Source organism: Macaca thibetana, chromosome X (assembly GCF_024542745.1).
Source record: "Macaca thibetana thibetana isolate TM-01 chromosome X, ASM2454274v1, whole genome shotgun sequence".
Taxonomy (NCBI): domain Eukaryota; kingdom Metazoa; phylum Chordata; class Mammalia; order Primates; family Cercopithecidae; genus Macaca; species Macaca thibetana.
Window position 1 is genome coordinate 125443521 of NC_065598.1, and position 14457 is coordinate 125457977.

General features: G+C 43.6%; 2 protein-coding genes across 2 annotated transcripts in view; one reads left to right on the forward strand and one right to left on the reverse strand.

Moving 5' to 3' along the window:
* Positions 1 to 14457, reverse strand: part of AIFM1 (apoptosis inducing factor mitochondria associated 1) — a 409113-nt gene that overhangs the window by 278856 nt on the left and 115800 nt on the right. The window lies entirely within an intron of this gene.
* Positions 851 to 12032, forward strand: RBMX2 (RNA binding motif protein X-linked 2). Its single transcript, XM_050777476.1, has 6 exons — positions 851 to 947; positions 1159 to 1274; positions 2717 to 2768; positions 7884 to 8013; positions 10005 to 10182; positions 11049 to 12032. Exons 1-6 carry the CDS (start codon positions 943 to 945, stop codon positions 11534 to 11536), a joined length of 969 nt encoding a protein of 322 aa, XP_050633433.1. The 5' UTR covers positions 851 to 942; the 3' UTR covers positions 11537 to 12032.

Here is a 14457-nt window from a genome sequence, read left to right on the forward strand (position 1 = left end):
GCCTCCCAAAGTGTTGGGATGACAGGTGTGAGCCACCACACCTGGCCCCCCCTTTTTTCCTTTATTTTAGAGACAGGTTCTGCTATGTTGCCCAGGCTGGTCTCAAACTCCTGAGTTCGAGCAATCCTCCTACCTCAGCTTCCCAAAGTGCTGGGATTACAGGCATGAGCTGCTGCGCCCGGCCAGGAATTGTAATTTTATCTGCTTCATTGGGTTGTTGTGAGGGTGGAGAGACAATACATGTAAATTGCTTAGCACATACTCTAGTATCATACAGTACATCATCTGCTCACTTGCTAGCTATTAATTTAACAATATTAATTTCTGTCTCCTGCTCAACTAGGAGAGAGCCTATGGAAAAGAGTAAGTGCAGCGGCTCTCATGCAAATCTGTAGGTATTCAATTCAGCCTATAGAGGCACACTGGTCTGTTGCCTATGTATTGGGATAAGAACAACAGAAGATTTACCTTTTCACCTATCTTCTTCACTTTTCTGCCATGACAGGGATGCTTTGATGGGTCTGTGCGTGAGCAACTGACTAGGAGCGAAGGTCCAAGTGGGACTCTGGACTGGGAGCGAGGGCTGAGACTAAAGTCGCCACATCAGGCTGCTTATTCCGTTCATTCAGCAAATATTTATAGCTAATCTAACCAGTTTCCGATATCGTTCAAGAGCTGGGGGTCCTGCAACAGCCCAGGCTCGTGCCTTTACCCCATTTCACAGAGGAGAAAAAGCGAAAAATTAGAGAAAAACCGTTTCTACAAGAGGTAACCGCAAAGAACGCGGAAGGCTTCTAGTGCGCAGGCGCCACGCCCCGGTACGCCCCAGCTCTTCCGGCGCGAGGTCACCGACTCGACGAGCCACCGGCGCCGGGGCCGCGCATGCGCGGCGCTGCCTTTCCCGGGCGCTGATTCCTGAATGCTGAGCGCGAGCCCGCGGAGATGAAGTAAGGTGTCAGCTTCCTTTTGAGAAACGAGCAGCGGGCCGCTGAGGGTGGTCTACCGGGGCTGGGGTGGTAGAGCGTCTGCGGGGTCGAGGGGCGGGAGAGGCGCGGGGACTAGAACAGCTCGTCCCCTTGTTTTGCTCTTCTTCAGCTTCGGCCGGTTAGCATTTACTTGTCTGCTTTTCTGCCTCCCCTCCCCCCCGCCACCGTGAAGTCCTTTAACTAAGGTGAAGCTGATCAACGAGCTGAATGAACGAGAGGTCCAGCTTGGGGTGGCCGATAAAGTGTCCTGGCACTCCGAGTACAAGGACAGCGCCTGGATCTTCCTGGGTGAGGTGCACATCTTTCTTCCGCAGTGCTCCCAAGATTCTCCTGCTCGGTGTCCGACTATTTCAGCATTTTCACCCTTCACTCCTGCTTACATTCATTGCCCTCCTTTATATCCATCTGCTGTCTGCCCGGGAATCCGTGTTCCATCTTTTTTTTTTTTTTTCTGCCCCATTTTTAGTTTTCCTTCCCTGCCAAATCAGTGCTCATGAGAGTTACTGTTTGCCATTTGCTGTGCTAAGGTTCAGGGACTGTTGTTATTTCTCTCTCACCCCCTGACCCGTTATACAGCTGAGGAAATTGGGGTGCAGAGAAGTTAAGGGACTTCCTTAAGGTCACATAGCTAATAACCGCAACAGGCAGAACTATAGCTTTCTAGAACTCATGGTCTTAGCCACAGCCCCATATTGCTACCACCGCCCTCCCCCATTCCCCTTCCCTTGCAGAATTCACTTTGCTCCTCTAGCTCCTGCTTTCTGACCATGGCCACACTACCATTACTGTATTCACTTTATATCACAACCAGTAATTGTACAAGTTTGATGCTTCAAAGAGGTTATTGTAAAAACGTTGTGCTAAGCACTTTATATGCATCGTTTTATTTAACTCTTATAACAGTCTTGCGAGTTACCTGCTAATATCCCCATCTTACAGATGAGGAAAGAAACATTTGGAAGGGAAATTATTCCCTAGGAAATGCTTAACAGTGTCTTTATAACCTTTGCCTATGTGTAGGTGGGGTTAATCATGACATATGTAGACTAATTTTGTATCATAGCTGTAAATTTGTGGGTAATGAGCAGATGAATTCAACATGTTTGTGGAAGCAGAGGTTTGTGATGGAAACTATCTGCTTTGCCCATAGGATTTTGGGTGCCAGGAGGACTGAGTGATCAGTTTACTTTTGTTAGTGGTGACACTGACTTCCACTCAAAATTAGTCACTCCTTTTCCTGTTCTACTGGCACCTTACATGTACTTCTGTCATTGCATCAGACTTGATTTCTTTCTTTCTTTTTTTTTTTTTTTTTGAGTTGGAGTTTCACTCTTGTTGTCCAGGCTGGAGTGCAGTGACGTGATCTCGGCTCACTACAACCTCTGCCTCCTGGGTTCAAGCGAGTCTCCTGCTTAAGCCTCCTGAGTAGCTGGGATTACAGGTGCCCGCCACCTCGCCCGGCTAATTTTTTTTGTAGTTTTAGTAGAGACGGGGTTTCGCCATGTTGACCAGGCTGGTCTCGAACTCCTGACCTCAGGTGATCCACCCGCCTTGGCCTCCCAAAGTGCTGGGATTACAGGCGTGAGCCATGGTGCCCAGCCCAGACTTGATTTCTTTAAGGGCAGGGCCTGTTGCTTACTGTTTGCACCCCTAGTGCCTGGCCTAGTGCATGGTACGTAGTAAACACTTGGTAAATGTTGGTGGAACTGAAATGTGGTTTTCTTTTCTAGGAGGGCTTCCTTATGAACTGACTGAAGGGGACATCATCTGTGTGTTCTCACAGTAAGTCCCCTTTCATTTCCTGCCTCCTGAGTCGACAGAGTACTTTTTTCTGTAATGCATTTTGTGGCATCACAAAAACCACTTATTTTCACTCTAGGCTGAATGGCGTCCCTGCATGGGGAGGGCTGGAGCTTCTGCTCTAGTCTAGATCAGTCCCAGGACATGGTTCTAGAATGTTCTCCTGTGGGAGATCCAAGAGGTTTGTTAATTTGGGAGGCCATCTTGGGGATTCTAGTCTATTTCTGCTGTTTTTCACTGAGGTTTGTTCAGCCTGGGCCTAGACTGGAACAGACTGGAACCCTCAGGAAGGTTCCATATTGGTACGCCTCCTTGGGCTCTTGCAAACTAGGGGTAACCCATGGTCACAGGGCCCTTCTGGTCCTTGCCTGTGTGGCATCATACGACTGGGGCAAACCACAGAGGAATTGGGATGAAAAACAGAAAGAAGGTTGTAGTTTGCTTTCTTTGATTCTCAATGAATGTAAGGTTAGTGAGCAAAGCCAATCTCTACCTGGAGGCTGAGAATCACAGCCTGACGAGGAACAAGAATGAATAGGAGATCTGTATATTCTTCATTCTGCTGAGGTGTTGGCAGCAGCATTTGGTGGGAGAGGGTGTTGGTGGCTCATACTGGTAGTAGCAGCTAGTAGGAGAGGGGCTGGGCAGCTGGCCTGCAACCCCAGAGGTAAACAGCACAGTTAGTCCACAGGGCCAGAGGATCTTGGCACAGGTGCAAAGGACCACTACATTTGGGTTTTGTAGGCCTTCAGAGCATAGTACTGTTTCAGAGAAGTTGGACAGCATGTACAGGTAGCAGACCGTGGCAAAAGGGGCTGGCCAAGCAAACACAGGTAGCATACACTGGCAGAGGGATTGCTATGGCAGGATGGTAGGGCCATCCATGGACAGAGGGCCCTGGCTGAGTGGTTGGGCCACTTCTGGGGCAGCAAGCCATGGGAAAGGAATTGGGCAATACCCGTGAGAAGAAGGCTGTGATAGAGAACCTGGGCAACCCACACGAGTGGAGGGCCCTGGCAGGGACAAAGATTGCTTCCTTCAACTTGTGGATGTTGCAAGGTTCACAGCAGGTGCAGCCTATAATTTCTACCCCTTTGTGGTACTTCTACTCAGCCTTCCCTCTTGGAGCTGTTTAGTTCTACTTGCATTGAGTGATGATCAGCTAGCACGTGTGCTTGTTTGTTTATTCTAATTCTCTATTCTCTATTCTGGTTACACACGTTGCTCTCCATGAAGATTGCCGCTGATAACAGTGCCTTTCAAAAAACTGCTTTGTTGGCTGGGCATGGTGGCTCACGCCTGTAATCCTAGCACTTTGGGAGGCTGAGGTGGGCGGATCACCTGAGGTCAGGAGTTTGAGACCAGCATGGCCAACATGGGGAAACCCCATCTCTACTAAAAATACAAAAATTAGCCAGGCATGGTGGTGCGCGCCTGTAATCCCAGCTACTTGGGAAGTTAAGGCAGGAGAATTGCTTGAATCCAGGAGGTGGAGGTTCCAGTGAGCCAGGATTGCACCATTGCACTCCAGCCTGGGGGACAAAGCAAGATTCCCCCATCTCAAAAAAAAAAAAAAAAAAAAGAAAAGAAAAAAAAAGAAATCTACTTTGTTTCTTATTTTGAAGGTAATATATAGTCATTATAGAACATTTGGCAAAATAAAGTATAAAGAAGAAAATAGAACACACTCTTAAGGAAAACCTTAATGTTTTGGCATATCTCTTTATCATTTTAGAAAAAATGCTGGATGTTATTTCCAGTGGTTTGCTATTATGAATTATACTGCAGTGTGCATTATAGTATATACATTTTTGTATGCATCCCTCATGGTCTCTTTAGTGAAAGAGGAATATGGATCAATATGTTAGCATTTTAAAGAAGTTTTATAAACATTGCCAAATTGCTCTCCAAAAGGTTGTACCAATTTCCACACTCACTAGAATGCCCATTTTTCTGAATCCTGATTAACAGTGGCGATTTTAAAAAATATTTGCCAAAGGGCTTCTCATTATTACTTTGCTTTGCCTTTATTTCATCATCAGTGAGGTTGAACATCTGTTTCTAGATTTGCAGCCCATTATTCTTTTTCTTTGTAAATTGTCTATTCATACCCTTGCCAACTTTTTTCTACAAGTATTTTCCTTATTTTCTTGTTGATTTTACATGAGCCCTTCATGTATGAAGGATATTAACTCTTTGCTCTAGCACTTTGTTGTGTATTGTATTACAGGTTGAATATCCCTTATCCAAAATGCTTGGGGCTGGGCGCGGTGGCTCATGCCTGTAATCCTAGCACATTGGGAGGCCGAGGCAGGTGGATTTCCTGAGCTCAGGAGTGAGACCAGCCTGGGCCACGTGGTGAAACCCCATCTCTACTAACATACAAAACATTAGCCAGGTGTGGTGGTGGGTGCCTGTAGTCCCAGCTACTCTGGAGGCCAAGGCAGGAGAATCACTTGAATTGGGAAGGTGGAGGTTGCAGTGAGCCAAGATAGCACCACTGCACTCCAGCCTGGGCGACAGAGTGAGATTCTGTCTCCAAAAGAAAAAAAAAAAAAAGAAAAGAAAAACAAAACGCTTGGGACCAAAGGACCAGAAGTGTTTCCAATTTGCATAAATGTAATGAGCTATCTTGGGGCTGGGACCCAGATCTAAACACAGAATTCATTTATGTTTCATATACAACTTGCACACATAGACTGAGGGTAATTTTATACAATGTTTTCAATAATTTTGTGTGTGAAAGTTCGTGTACATTGAACCATCAGAAATTAAAGGTGTCAGATATGGAATTTTCCATTTGTGACATCATGTTGGTGCTCAAAATGTTTCAGACTTTGGAGCATTTTGAATTTTGGATTTGCAGATTAGGGATGCTCAGCCTGTACTATGGACTTACTTTTTCTTAATTTGATATGTTATACTTATCATTATTCTTTCTTGATGCTCAAATTTTCCCTATTTGAGGGTCAACATGAGTTCCTTCAAGCCAGTGCCTGTATTCTTTTTTGTTTTAATTCTTGTTTTGAAATAATTTCAGGCTTAATACAGGAACATTATAAAATGATATAAAGAATATCTGTATCTCCTTCACCCAGATCCCCCAGCTGTTAGCATTTTAATTTAATTGATTGTTCTGAGACAGGGCCCTGCTCTGACACCCACACTGGAGTGCAGTGTTAAGACTATAGCTCACTGTAGCCTTGAGCTCTTGGGCAACTGTCATATGTAATCTACAAAAAGGTAGTGTTACTTCCTCTTTTCATTTATTGTATCTGTTTTATCTAACTGCATTGGCCTATACCTCCAATTTAGTATTAAATAGTTCCTAAACTTAGTTGAATTGGCTCTAGTATTTCTCATTAAGTAGGATGCTAGATTTTGGGCTGAAGTGTGTGTATGTGATCATGTAACATCTATCAATTCCTATTTTATTTTTATGACTTTATTTTTAAATTTATAAACCTCTAACTTATCTGGAATTTATCTTTTTGTAAGGAGTAAGGTAGTCTTTTTTTTCCTAACGTTTTTTCTTTTTTTGAGACAGGGTCTCACTCTCTTGCTCAGGTTGGAGTGCAGTGGCATGATCCTAGCTCACTGCAGCCTCTAACTCCTGGGCTCAAGTGATCCTCCCCATGTACCCTCCTGAATGGCTGGGACTACAGGTGTACACTATGCCTGGCTAATTTAAAACAATTTTTTTTTTTTGTAGAGACAGGGGTCTTGCTGTATTGTCCAGGCTGGTCTCAAACTCCTGGCATCAAGTGATCCTATGGCCTCGGCCTCCCAAAGTGCTGGTATTATGCACATGAGCCACCGTGCCTGGTTTTTTTTTTCTATTTAATTCTTCCTTTTTGTTTGTTTGCTTTTTTAAGAGACAAGGTCTTGTTCTGTTGTGCAGGCTGGTCTCGAACTACTGGCCTCAAACAATCCCCCTGCCTCCCAAAGTGCTGGTATTACAGGTGTGAGCCACCATGCCTGGCGTTTTTTTTTTTTTTTCTATTTAATTCTGCCTTTTTGTTTGTTCGTTTGAGAGACAGGGTATTGTTCAGTTGCCCCAGCTGGTCTCGAACTGCTGGCCTCAAACAGTCCTCCCACCTTGGCCTCCCAAAATGCTAAGATTACAGGCATGAGCCACCATGCCTAGCCTAATTTCTGCTTTTATCTATATTAACTCCCATCTGCTTTCATTAGGTTTGCTTTCTTCCTTTATGTTCATCCTTTGTTTTCACAATAAAAGTCTTTTAATGTTACAAATTTTCCTGAGTATGACGTTAGCCACATTTCATAAGTTTTGGTATATATTTTTCTCATTTTTGCTATTTTCTAAATAGTCTACCATTGATTTTTTTTTTTTTGCTTCATTTTCTCTTTCATGCAGTTGTTAGGAGAGTAGCTTTCAAGTTCTAGTTAGATAATGTGTTTTTTATTTACAATATCATTTCCAGCTTTATAACATTATAATTGGAAACATGGTCTGTTCTGTTTTTTTTTTTTTGGTATAATTATTGAGGTTTACATTGAGACCTAATCCATAGTCAATTTTAATACATGCTTCATGGATTCTTGAAAATGTCATCTTGTAGTATTCAAAGATATCTATGTATCTAATAGTCCTACATTAATATTTGTTAGTATAATTATGTGTATTAATTCATCTGATTTTATTTTATTTCTGTCCACTTTATGCGTGATAAACTTCAAAGTGATGTGTTAAATTCTCCCATAACTTTCTTAGTTTCTCTTTGCATTTCTAATAGCTTTTTTTAATTAAAATGTTTGATTTCTTAATTGACTCAGAGTTTTCCTGATGTATACCTTTATTGTGTATTTAGGCCTTTTTCAGTGTAAAATAATCTTAGTCTCATGTGATATTTTTATTTTGGCCTTGAATTAGTTTTTGCTCTGGATATTGCCACCCACTTTTAATTGGGTGTTCCTGTACTTGTCTGACTTTTTCTTGCAACCTTTCTGTGTCATCCTGTTCTAGATGTATCTCTTGTACACACTATGTTATTTGAATTTTGTTTTATTACCTTATCTGCATGTTTTTGCCTTTTAAGTCAATAATGTCTTACTCTTTTATAAAATAAATAGATATGGCGAGATTGTTAACATTAATCTCGTGCGGGACAAGAAAACTGGGAAATCCAAAGGGTTCTGTTTCCTCTGCTATGAAGACCAGAGGAGCACAATTCTGGCCGTCGACAATTTTAATGGGATCAAGGTGAGTGTGCTTATTAAGCAGATTGGTTGGACTTTTTTCCCATGTATAGGTGTTTCTTTTTCTACCTGATTCCCACAGACACAAGGGCAGCACTTGTCAGCTTGGTTTGTTGCGGGGGCTGCAGAGATGTGGAGACGCTGGTCAAGAAGAGATTCCAGGAAATAATTCTGTTGGCTCGTGGCCCTGCAGTACTTGCTTCTTTTCCCCATCTGTAAACAAACCATCTCCCCAGGAGCATAGGCACCAGGCCTGCCTCTCATCCAGGCCTCTGTTTTTCACCTTTCTTTTTTTACTGTCTACTATCATTTCTGGTGCACTGGAGGATGAAGAGACTAGCAAACATTGCTCTTCCATATTGTCCTGTGTTGGGAGTTTTGGGCTTCAACATGGCCTCATAATCTAGGACATACCCATGTATGCCTGTCATGTATCTCCAGTGACCTAGCATATTGGGCTCTAGAAATTCTCTAGTTAAAATCCGATGACAGATTCTACAAAAGTAATTTCATCCTGAAATTTTCTCCCCCCAGATCCCTCTTATTTCCACTGTCGTAAGTGAGGCACTGAGTTCTTAGAAGGAGATAGGGCAAGTCAGGCGTATTGATGCTCCATGTGGTTGCTGCACTCATTTAGGAAAAAAGCTGCAGTTGAAATGAACAGTGTCACAGAGTTGGTGTGGGGAGGCTTGAGTTGGAGAGTTTGTCACTGATTCACGAGTATGGGATAGCTGGAGATTATAGAACAGAGTGGAACAAGGTTCTAGGCTTGATGTTTAAGGAAGCCAGCAGTCAGAGGGCGTCATTGTAAAAGGAAGGTTTTCCAAAGTGTTTCAAAATGGAGAAGAGGATACATAACAGAAGCCGCTCAGGCTTCAAGGTAAAAATAAAAATCTGCTCTTGTATTGGAACAATAAAAGCCAAACTTTAAATTTTGAATGGCTTTGCCTAGAGAGTAAGTCTGTATCTGCCTAAAAATAGAATGTTTTTATTTTAAGTGAGGTGTTAATTTTTTGTGGGGCGGTGGGAGGGGGACAGGGTCTCACTCTGTTGTCCTGGTTGGAGTGCAGTGGCGTGGCCTTGGATCACTGCAACCTCTGTCACCTGGGTTCCAGTGATTCTCCTGTCTCAGCCTCCTGAGTAGCTGGGATTATAGGTGTGCACCACCACACCCGGCAAATTTTTGCCATATTGGCCAGGCTGGTCTCGTACTCCTGACCTCAAGTGATCCACCCGTCTCGACCTCCCAGAGTGCTGGGATTACAGGTGTGAGCCACTGCGTCCGACCAGAGGGGTTAATTTTTTGTTGTTGTTCACCTGGAGAGTTGTGATTCGTAGTGCAAGAATCAGTGTGAGCCTATTGTTCCAGTATGGTGGGGCTAGAGCAACGTGTGAGGGCTGAAGAAAAAAGCAAGTGCCTTTTTCTCGATTCCTTTCTCCCTCCAAACTGTTGGTCTGACTTTGCCTCCTAATTACTGGGTCGAGAAAGCAGTTGTAGCATTAAGCCAGATTTCAAGAATTCCTTCTAGTTGCCAGACCTTCCTAGGGTATGTTTCACTGTAAACTTAGGTTACAGATCAAGGGTAATTCATTATGCATCTAAATCTCAGTCTTCCCTGATGCTTGTGCTCTGAGGTAGTATTTCCTAGTCTTTTTCATTTTATGGCACATACAGAACCTGAAGATATTTGCATGGTGCCCTGGAGTAAAGTGATGAGGCTGCTGGTACAATTGCCCCAGGCCTCACCTGGCTGCACTGAGAGGCTGCACTATATATTTTATAATAATAAAATTATATTAACTAAATATTAGTATAAATTAATATTTAGGTGTACATGCTATGACACACCAGTTGGGCAGGTCTGCTTTAGTGACAGAATTTAGCAAGAAGGTAAAGGATGTAGTTCAAATCATGGTTCTCTGTAGCTTGTGTTCAAATAGTTGGCAGTTTGGTATGAGGGCCGTCTTCACTGAAGCGTTGCCTGTCTTGCTTAGATCAAAGGAAGAACTATCCGAGTGGATCATGTGTCTAACTATCGGGCTCCTAAGGACTCGGAAGAAATGGATGATGTGACCAGACAGCTCCAGGAGAAGGGCTGTGGGGCTCGTACCCCCTCACCAAGTTTGTCTGAGAGCTCTGAAGATGAAAAACCAACAAAAAAGCATAAAAAAGGTAAAGCATTAAGACCTAAGAGAAGATTCTGGATGGCCTTAATGTCTGCTCTTCCTTGCATTCATTGATAGTTGAGAATCAACTCAAGTGTGAAAGGGGAGGTATGGGGAAGCGTAGTTTAACTGGGAAAGTGGGGAGTATCAGTGGAAGGCTGGTGCTATGGGCAGAATTGTCTCTCTCCCCAAGTTAATATGGTGAAATCCTAACCCCCAGTGCCTCAGAATGCCACTGCATTTGGAGATAAGGTCTTTGAAGAGGTAACTCAGGATGGGAATTACCTTGTACAGCAACTTGACATATCAAGGGTGACAGACATCCAAGTTGGCTTCTCGAGGCACTCTCCTTGGAGGCCTAGACAGTGGCCCCTTCATGCTGCTGCCAAGGTTGTTCTCTTTATGCACATTCCTCACCTCCTAGCATGTGAATTTTTTTTTTTTTTTTTTTGGGACAGAGTCTTGCTCTGTCGCCCAGACTGGAGTGTAGTGGCGCGATCTCGGCTCACTGCAAGCTCCACCTCCCGGGATCACGCCATTCTCCTGCCTCAGCCTCCTGAGCAGCTGGGACTAGAGGCACCCGCCACCACACCTGGCTAATTTTTTTGTATTTTTTTTTAGTAGAGATGGGGTTTCACCGTGTTAGCCAGGATGGTCTCGATCTCCTGACCTCGTGATCCACCCGTCTCGGCCTCCCAAAGTGCTGGGATTACAGGTGTGAACCACCGCGCCCGGCCGTGAATGTTTTTGAACTATAGTGCCTGTGTTTGATGTAACGTATTCAGCAAAGAAAGGTGCTTTTGTTTTTTTTAAGGGAGTTCTTTATTTTTTTTTACCTTTTCTTATTTGCTGCTGCTTTCCTTTATCCTCCAGACAAAAAGGAAAAAAAGAAAAAAAAGAAAGAAAAAGAGAAAGCCGATCGAGAGGTACAGGCAGAGCAACCATCCTCTTCATCACCCAGATGCAAGACAATAAAGGAAAAGGATGACCCTGGCCCTAAGAAGCACAGCAGCAAGAACTCAGAGAGAGCTCAGAAGGCAGAGCCCAGGGAGGGGCAGAAGCTCCCCAAATCCAGGACTGCCTACTCTGGTGGAGCAGAGGACCTAGAGAGGGACCTGAAGAAGGAGAAACCCAAGCACGAGCACAAGTCCTCAAGCAGGAGGGAGGCAAGAGAAGAAAAGACCAGGATTAGGGACAGAGGGCGGAGCTCAGACACACATTCTAGCTGGTACAATGGGCGTTCCGAAGGGCGTAGTCATAGAAGTAGAAGTAGGAGCCGAGATAAATCCCATAGGCATAAAAGGGCCCGGCGCTCCCGGGAGCGGGAATCTTCGAATCCCAGTGACCGTAGGCGTCACTGAGGACTGTTTAGCTGCTCAGTAGATTTGGAAATAATTATGTTTTTTAAATGCAGTCAAATTCAGTTGGGTTGTTACTATTTTTGTATCTAAAACTTCTGGGGCTGGATTCTTTTAATCCCTTGAGTATTAGAGTCATTGGGAGGGCTGCAGTTTCAACAGCTAGATATCCTGGATATTCTTTGCACCATCCATTGTCCCTGGACCAGAGTATGTATCCTGAATTTTGGTTCATAAATATGGCTCTTGAACCCATAGACCTCAGTTGAAGATGGAATTTTTAGGAAAGGGAAAATACCAGATAATTCTAGAATTCTAGTCTTCGTGTTAGATGTTTACAGCCCAGCATCTTGGGACATTTCCAGTTACTAGGTTTGGACAGTTTGATGTGAACGAATGGGATAGAATTTTTAAAATCAGCCAGCTCCATGCCCAAACCCTCCTGTTTACAGAAATTTTTAACATCTTGTCTTTTTCATTAAAACTTTTTTGTTTGATATGCCTCTTTCCACATTTTTTCCTTGCAATGTATTGATTATTTGTATTGAGGTGAAATTCACATAACATAAAGTTAACGATTTTAAAGGGAACAATTCAGTGGTATTTGGTACTGAACATCCACAGTGTTGTGTAACCATTGCCTCTGACTAGTTCCAAAACATTTTTTATCATCCCAAAATGAAACCCTGTACCCATTAAACAAGAACTCCGCATTTCCTCCCTCCTCCCTGTCACTAGCAACCACCAATCGACTTCCTGTTTATGAGTTTGCCTATTCTGGATCTTTCATAAAAATGGAATTATACAATAATGGCCTTTTGTGTCTGGCTTCTTTCATTTAGTGTAGTGGTTTTTTATTTTTTTATTTTTTATTTTTTATTTTTTTAAATTCGAGATGGACTCTCACTCTCGCCCAGACTGGAGTGCATTGGTGCAATCTCGGCTCGCTGCAACCTTTGCCTCCTGGGTTCAAGCCATTCTCCTGCCTCAACCTCCCAAGTAACTGGGATTACAGGCGTGCACCACCACACCTTGCTTATTTTTGTATTTTAGTAGAGATGGGGTTTTATTTTTGTATTTTAGTAGAGATGGGGTTTCACCATGTTGGCCAGGCTGGTCTTGAGTTCCTGACCTCAAGTGATCACCTGCCTTGGCCTCCCAAAGTTCTGGGATTACAGGCGTGTGCCACTGCACCCGGTCTAATGTAGTGTTTTTGAGGTCCTCCACGTTGTAACATGTATCAGTACTTCATTCCTTTTTATGGCTGTATCATATCCCATTGTATTGATAGAGCACATTTTGTTTATGCACTCCTCAGTGGGTGGACATGTGGGTTGTTTCTAATTTTTGACTAGTCAGCTTCCTTTTTGTGTTCCAGACATACCAGGCTACCTTTTAGCCTTTGTCCTTTTTTCAAGTAGCCACTGTTGCTGGTATGGGAACCCTTTGTCAGCTTCATTGTCTGTCTTTCTGGTCTGCCTGGCACTTCCTTCTTATTTTGACTTTTAGCTTTCTGCTTTATCTATCAGTCTCTTAACAAGTTTGGTAGGTACTAGGTCACAGGACCTTTAATAAATACTCCCTGGTAAATTATTAAAGGTCAGATTTCTGACCCTGCAAAGTGAAAGACCAGAGCTTTAATAGTGAGTGCACTAAGTTGGACTTCCCTGTGTGTTAATTTGGACCCTTGGTTAGACATGCAGGAGAGTTTGGGAGAGTTTGTGGGGGATGTCATGGGGGAGGGTCGAGGAGTCTGGGAAAGCTGTCAGACTGTGATATAGATCTAACCTCTGGAGAAGAAATAGGAAGGAAGGGTAGGTAGGAAAAGTCTTGTGCAGTTCTAAGACGATTTCAGCTAGACCAAAGTGAGTTGAGCCAGAGTCACCTGTCAGGAGCCCTGCTACATCAGTCGTTGTAAGCTGTTCATGCTATTGCCTCTTGGCCTCCATCTCAGCCATCGTGGCTGCTGTGCTCATGCACCCATTATGCCAGTGCTGTGGTAGCCAGTGACAAAGGCCCATGAACTGGGTTAAGTCATTTCATCGGCTTGTTTTTATATGTGGCAAGGAATTGGATCACACAATTATGGGAGCTGGTTAGGCAAGCCTACAATTCATGAAACAAGAGCTGACACCGGTGGGATTTCTTCAGGGAAATCTGTTTTCCTCTTAAGGCTTTCAACTGATTGGTTGAGGCCCACCCACATTATCGAGGGTAATCATTACTTAACTGATCATAGATGTTAACCACATCTACACAATCCACTACTCCCCCCTTACCAACGGGATACGTTCCAAGACCCCCAGTGGATGCCTGAAACTGGCTAATGCTGAACCCTAAATATACTATGTTTTTTCTATACATACATACTTATGATAAAGTTTAAATTATAAATTAGGTACAATAAGATTAACAACAATAACAGTAAAACAGTTATAACGATATACTGTAATAAAAGTTATGCGAATGGAGTGTCTCTCAAAATATCTCACGTATGTAATATTTTCCAACAACGGTTAACCACAGGTAATTGAAACCACAGACTGGGGGGGATTACTGTACCTTCACAGCAACACCGAGTAGTGTTTGATCAAGCAACTGGGTACTGTAGCCTAAGCCGAGCTGACACACAACACTAACCATCACAGTTTACTATCCTGTCTGTGGAGGGGTTTCGGGGGAGGAGCTTCAGAGGTTTCCACATGGCCTTCTTCACTATGACAGCTCTCACTCCAACAGACCAAGGAGCCATGGGGGCATTACTCCCACTGCCAGGTCAATTCCAATTACACACTTAGGGCTAGGAAATGATCACTGACTGGGTCAGCAGCAGGCCCGCTGTGAATCCTGTTTTGGCCAGCACTTCAGTTATCACTTGGCCTCCATAAGCCCCCAGTCTAACCAGGGCCGTGATGATGCTTCCT

Bases quoted from the DNA above. Each gene is read 5' to 3' on its own strand.
- RBMX2 (XM_050777476.1), top strand. The intron at 2,769-7,883 runs GTAAGTCCCCTT...TAAAATAAATAG, and splicing joins ATCATCTGTGTGTTCTCACA to ATATGGCGAGATTGTTAACA. The intron at 8,014-10,004 runs GTGAGTGTGCTT...TGTCTTGCTTAG, and splicing joins ACAATTTTAATGGGATCAAG to ATCAAAGGAAGAACTATCCG.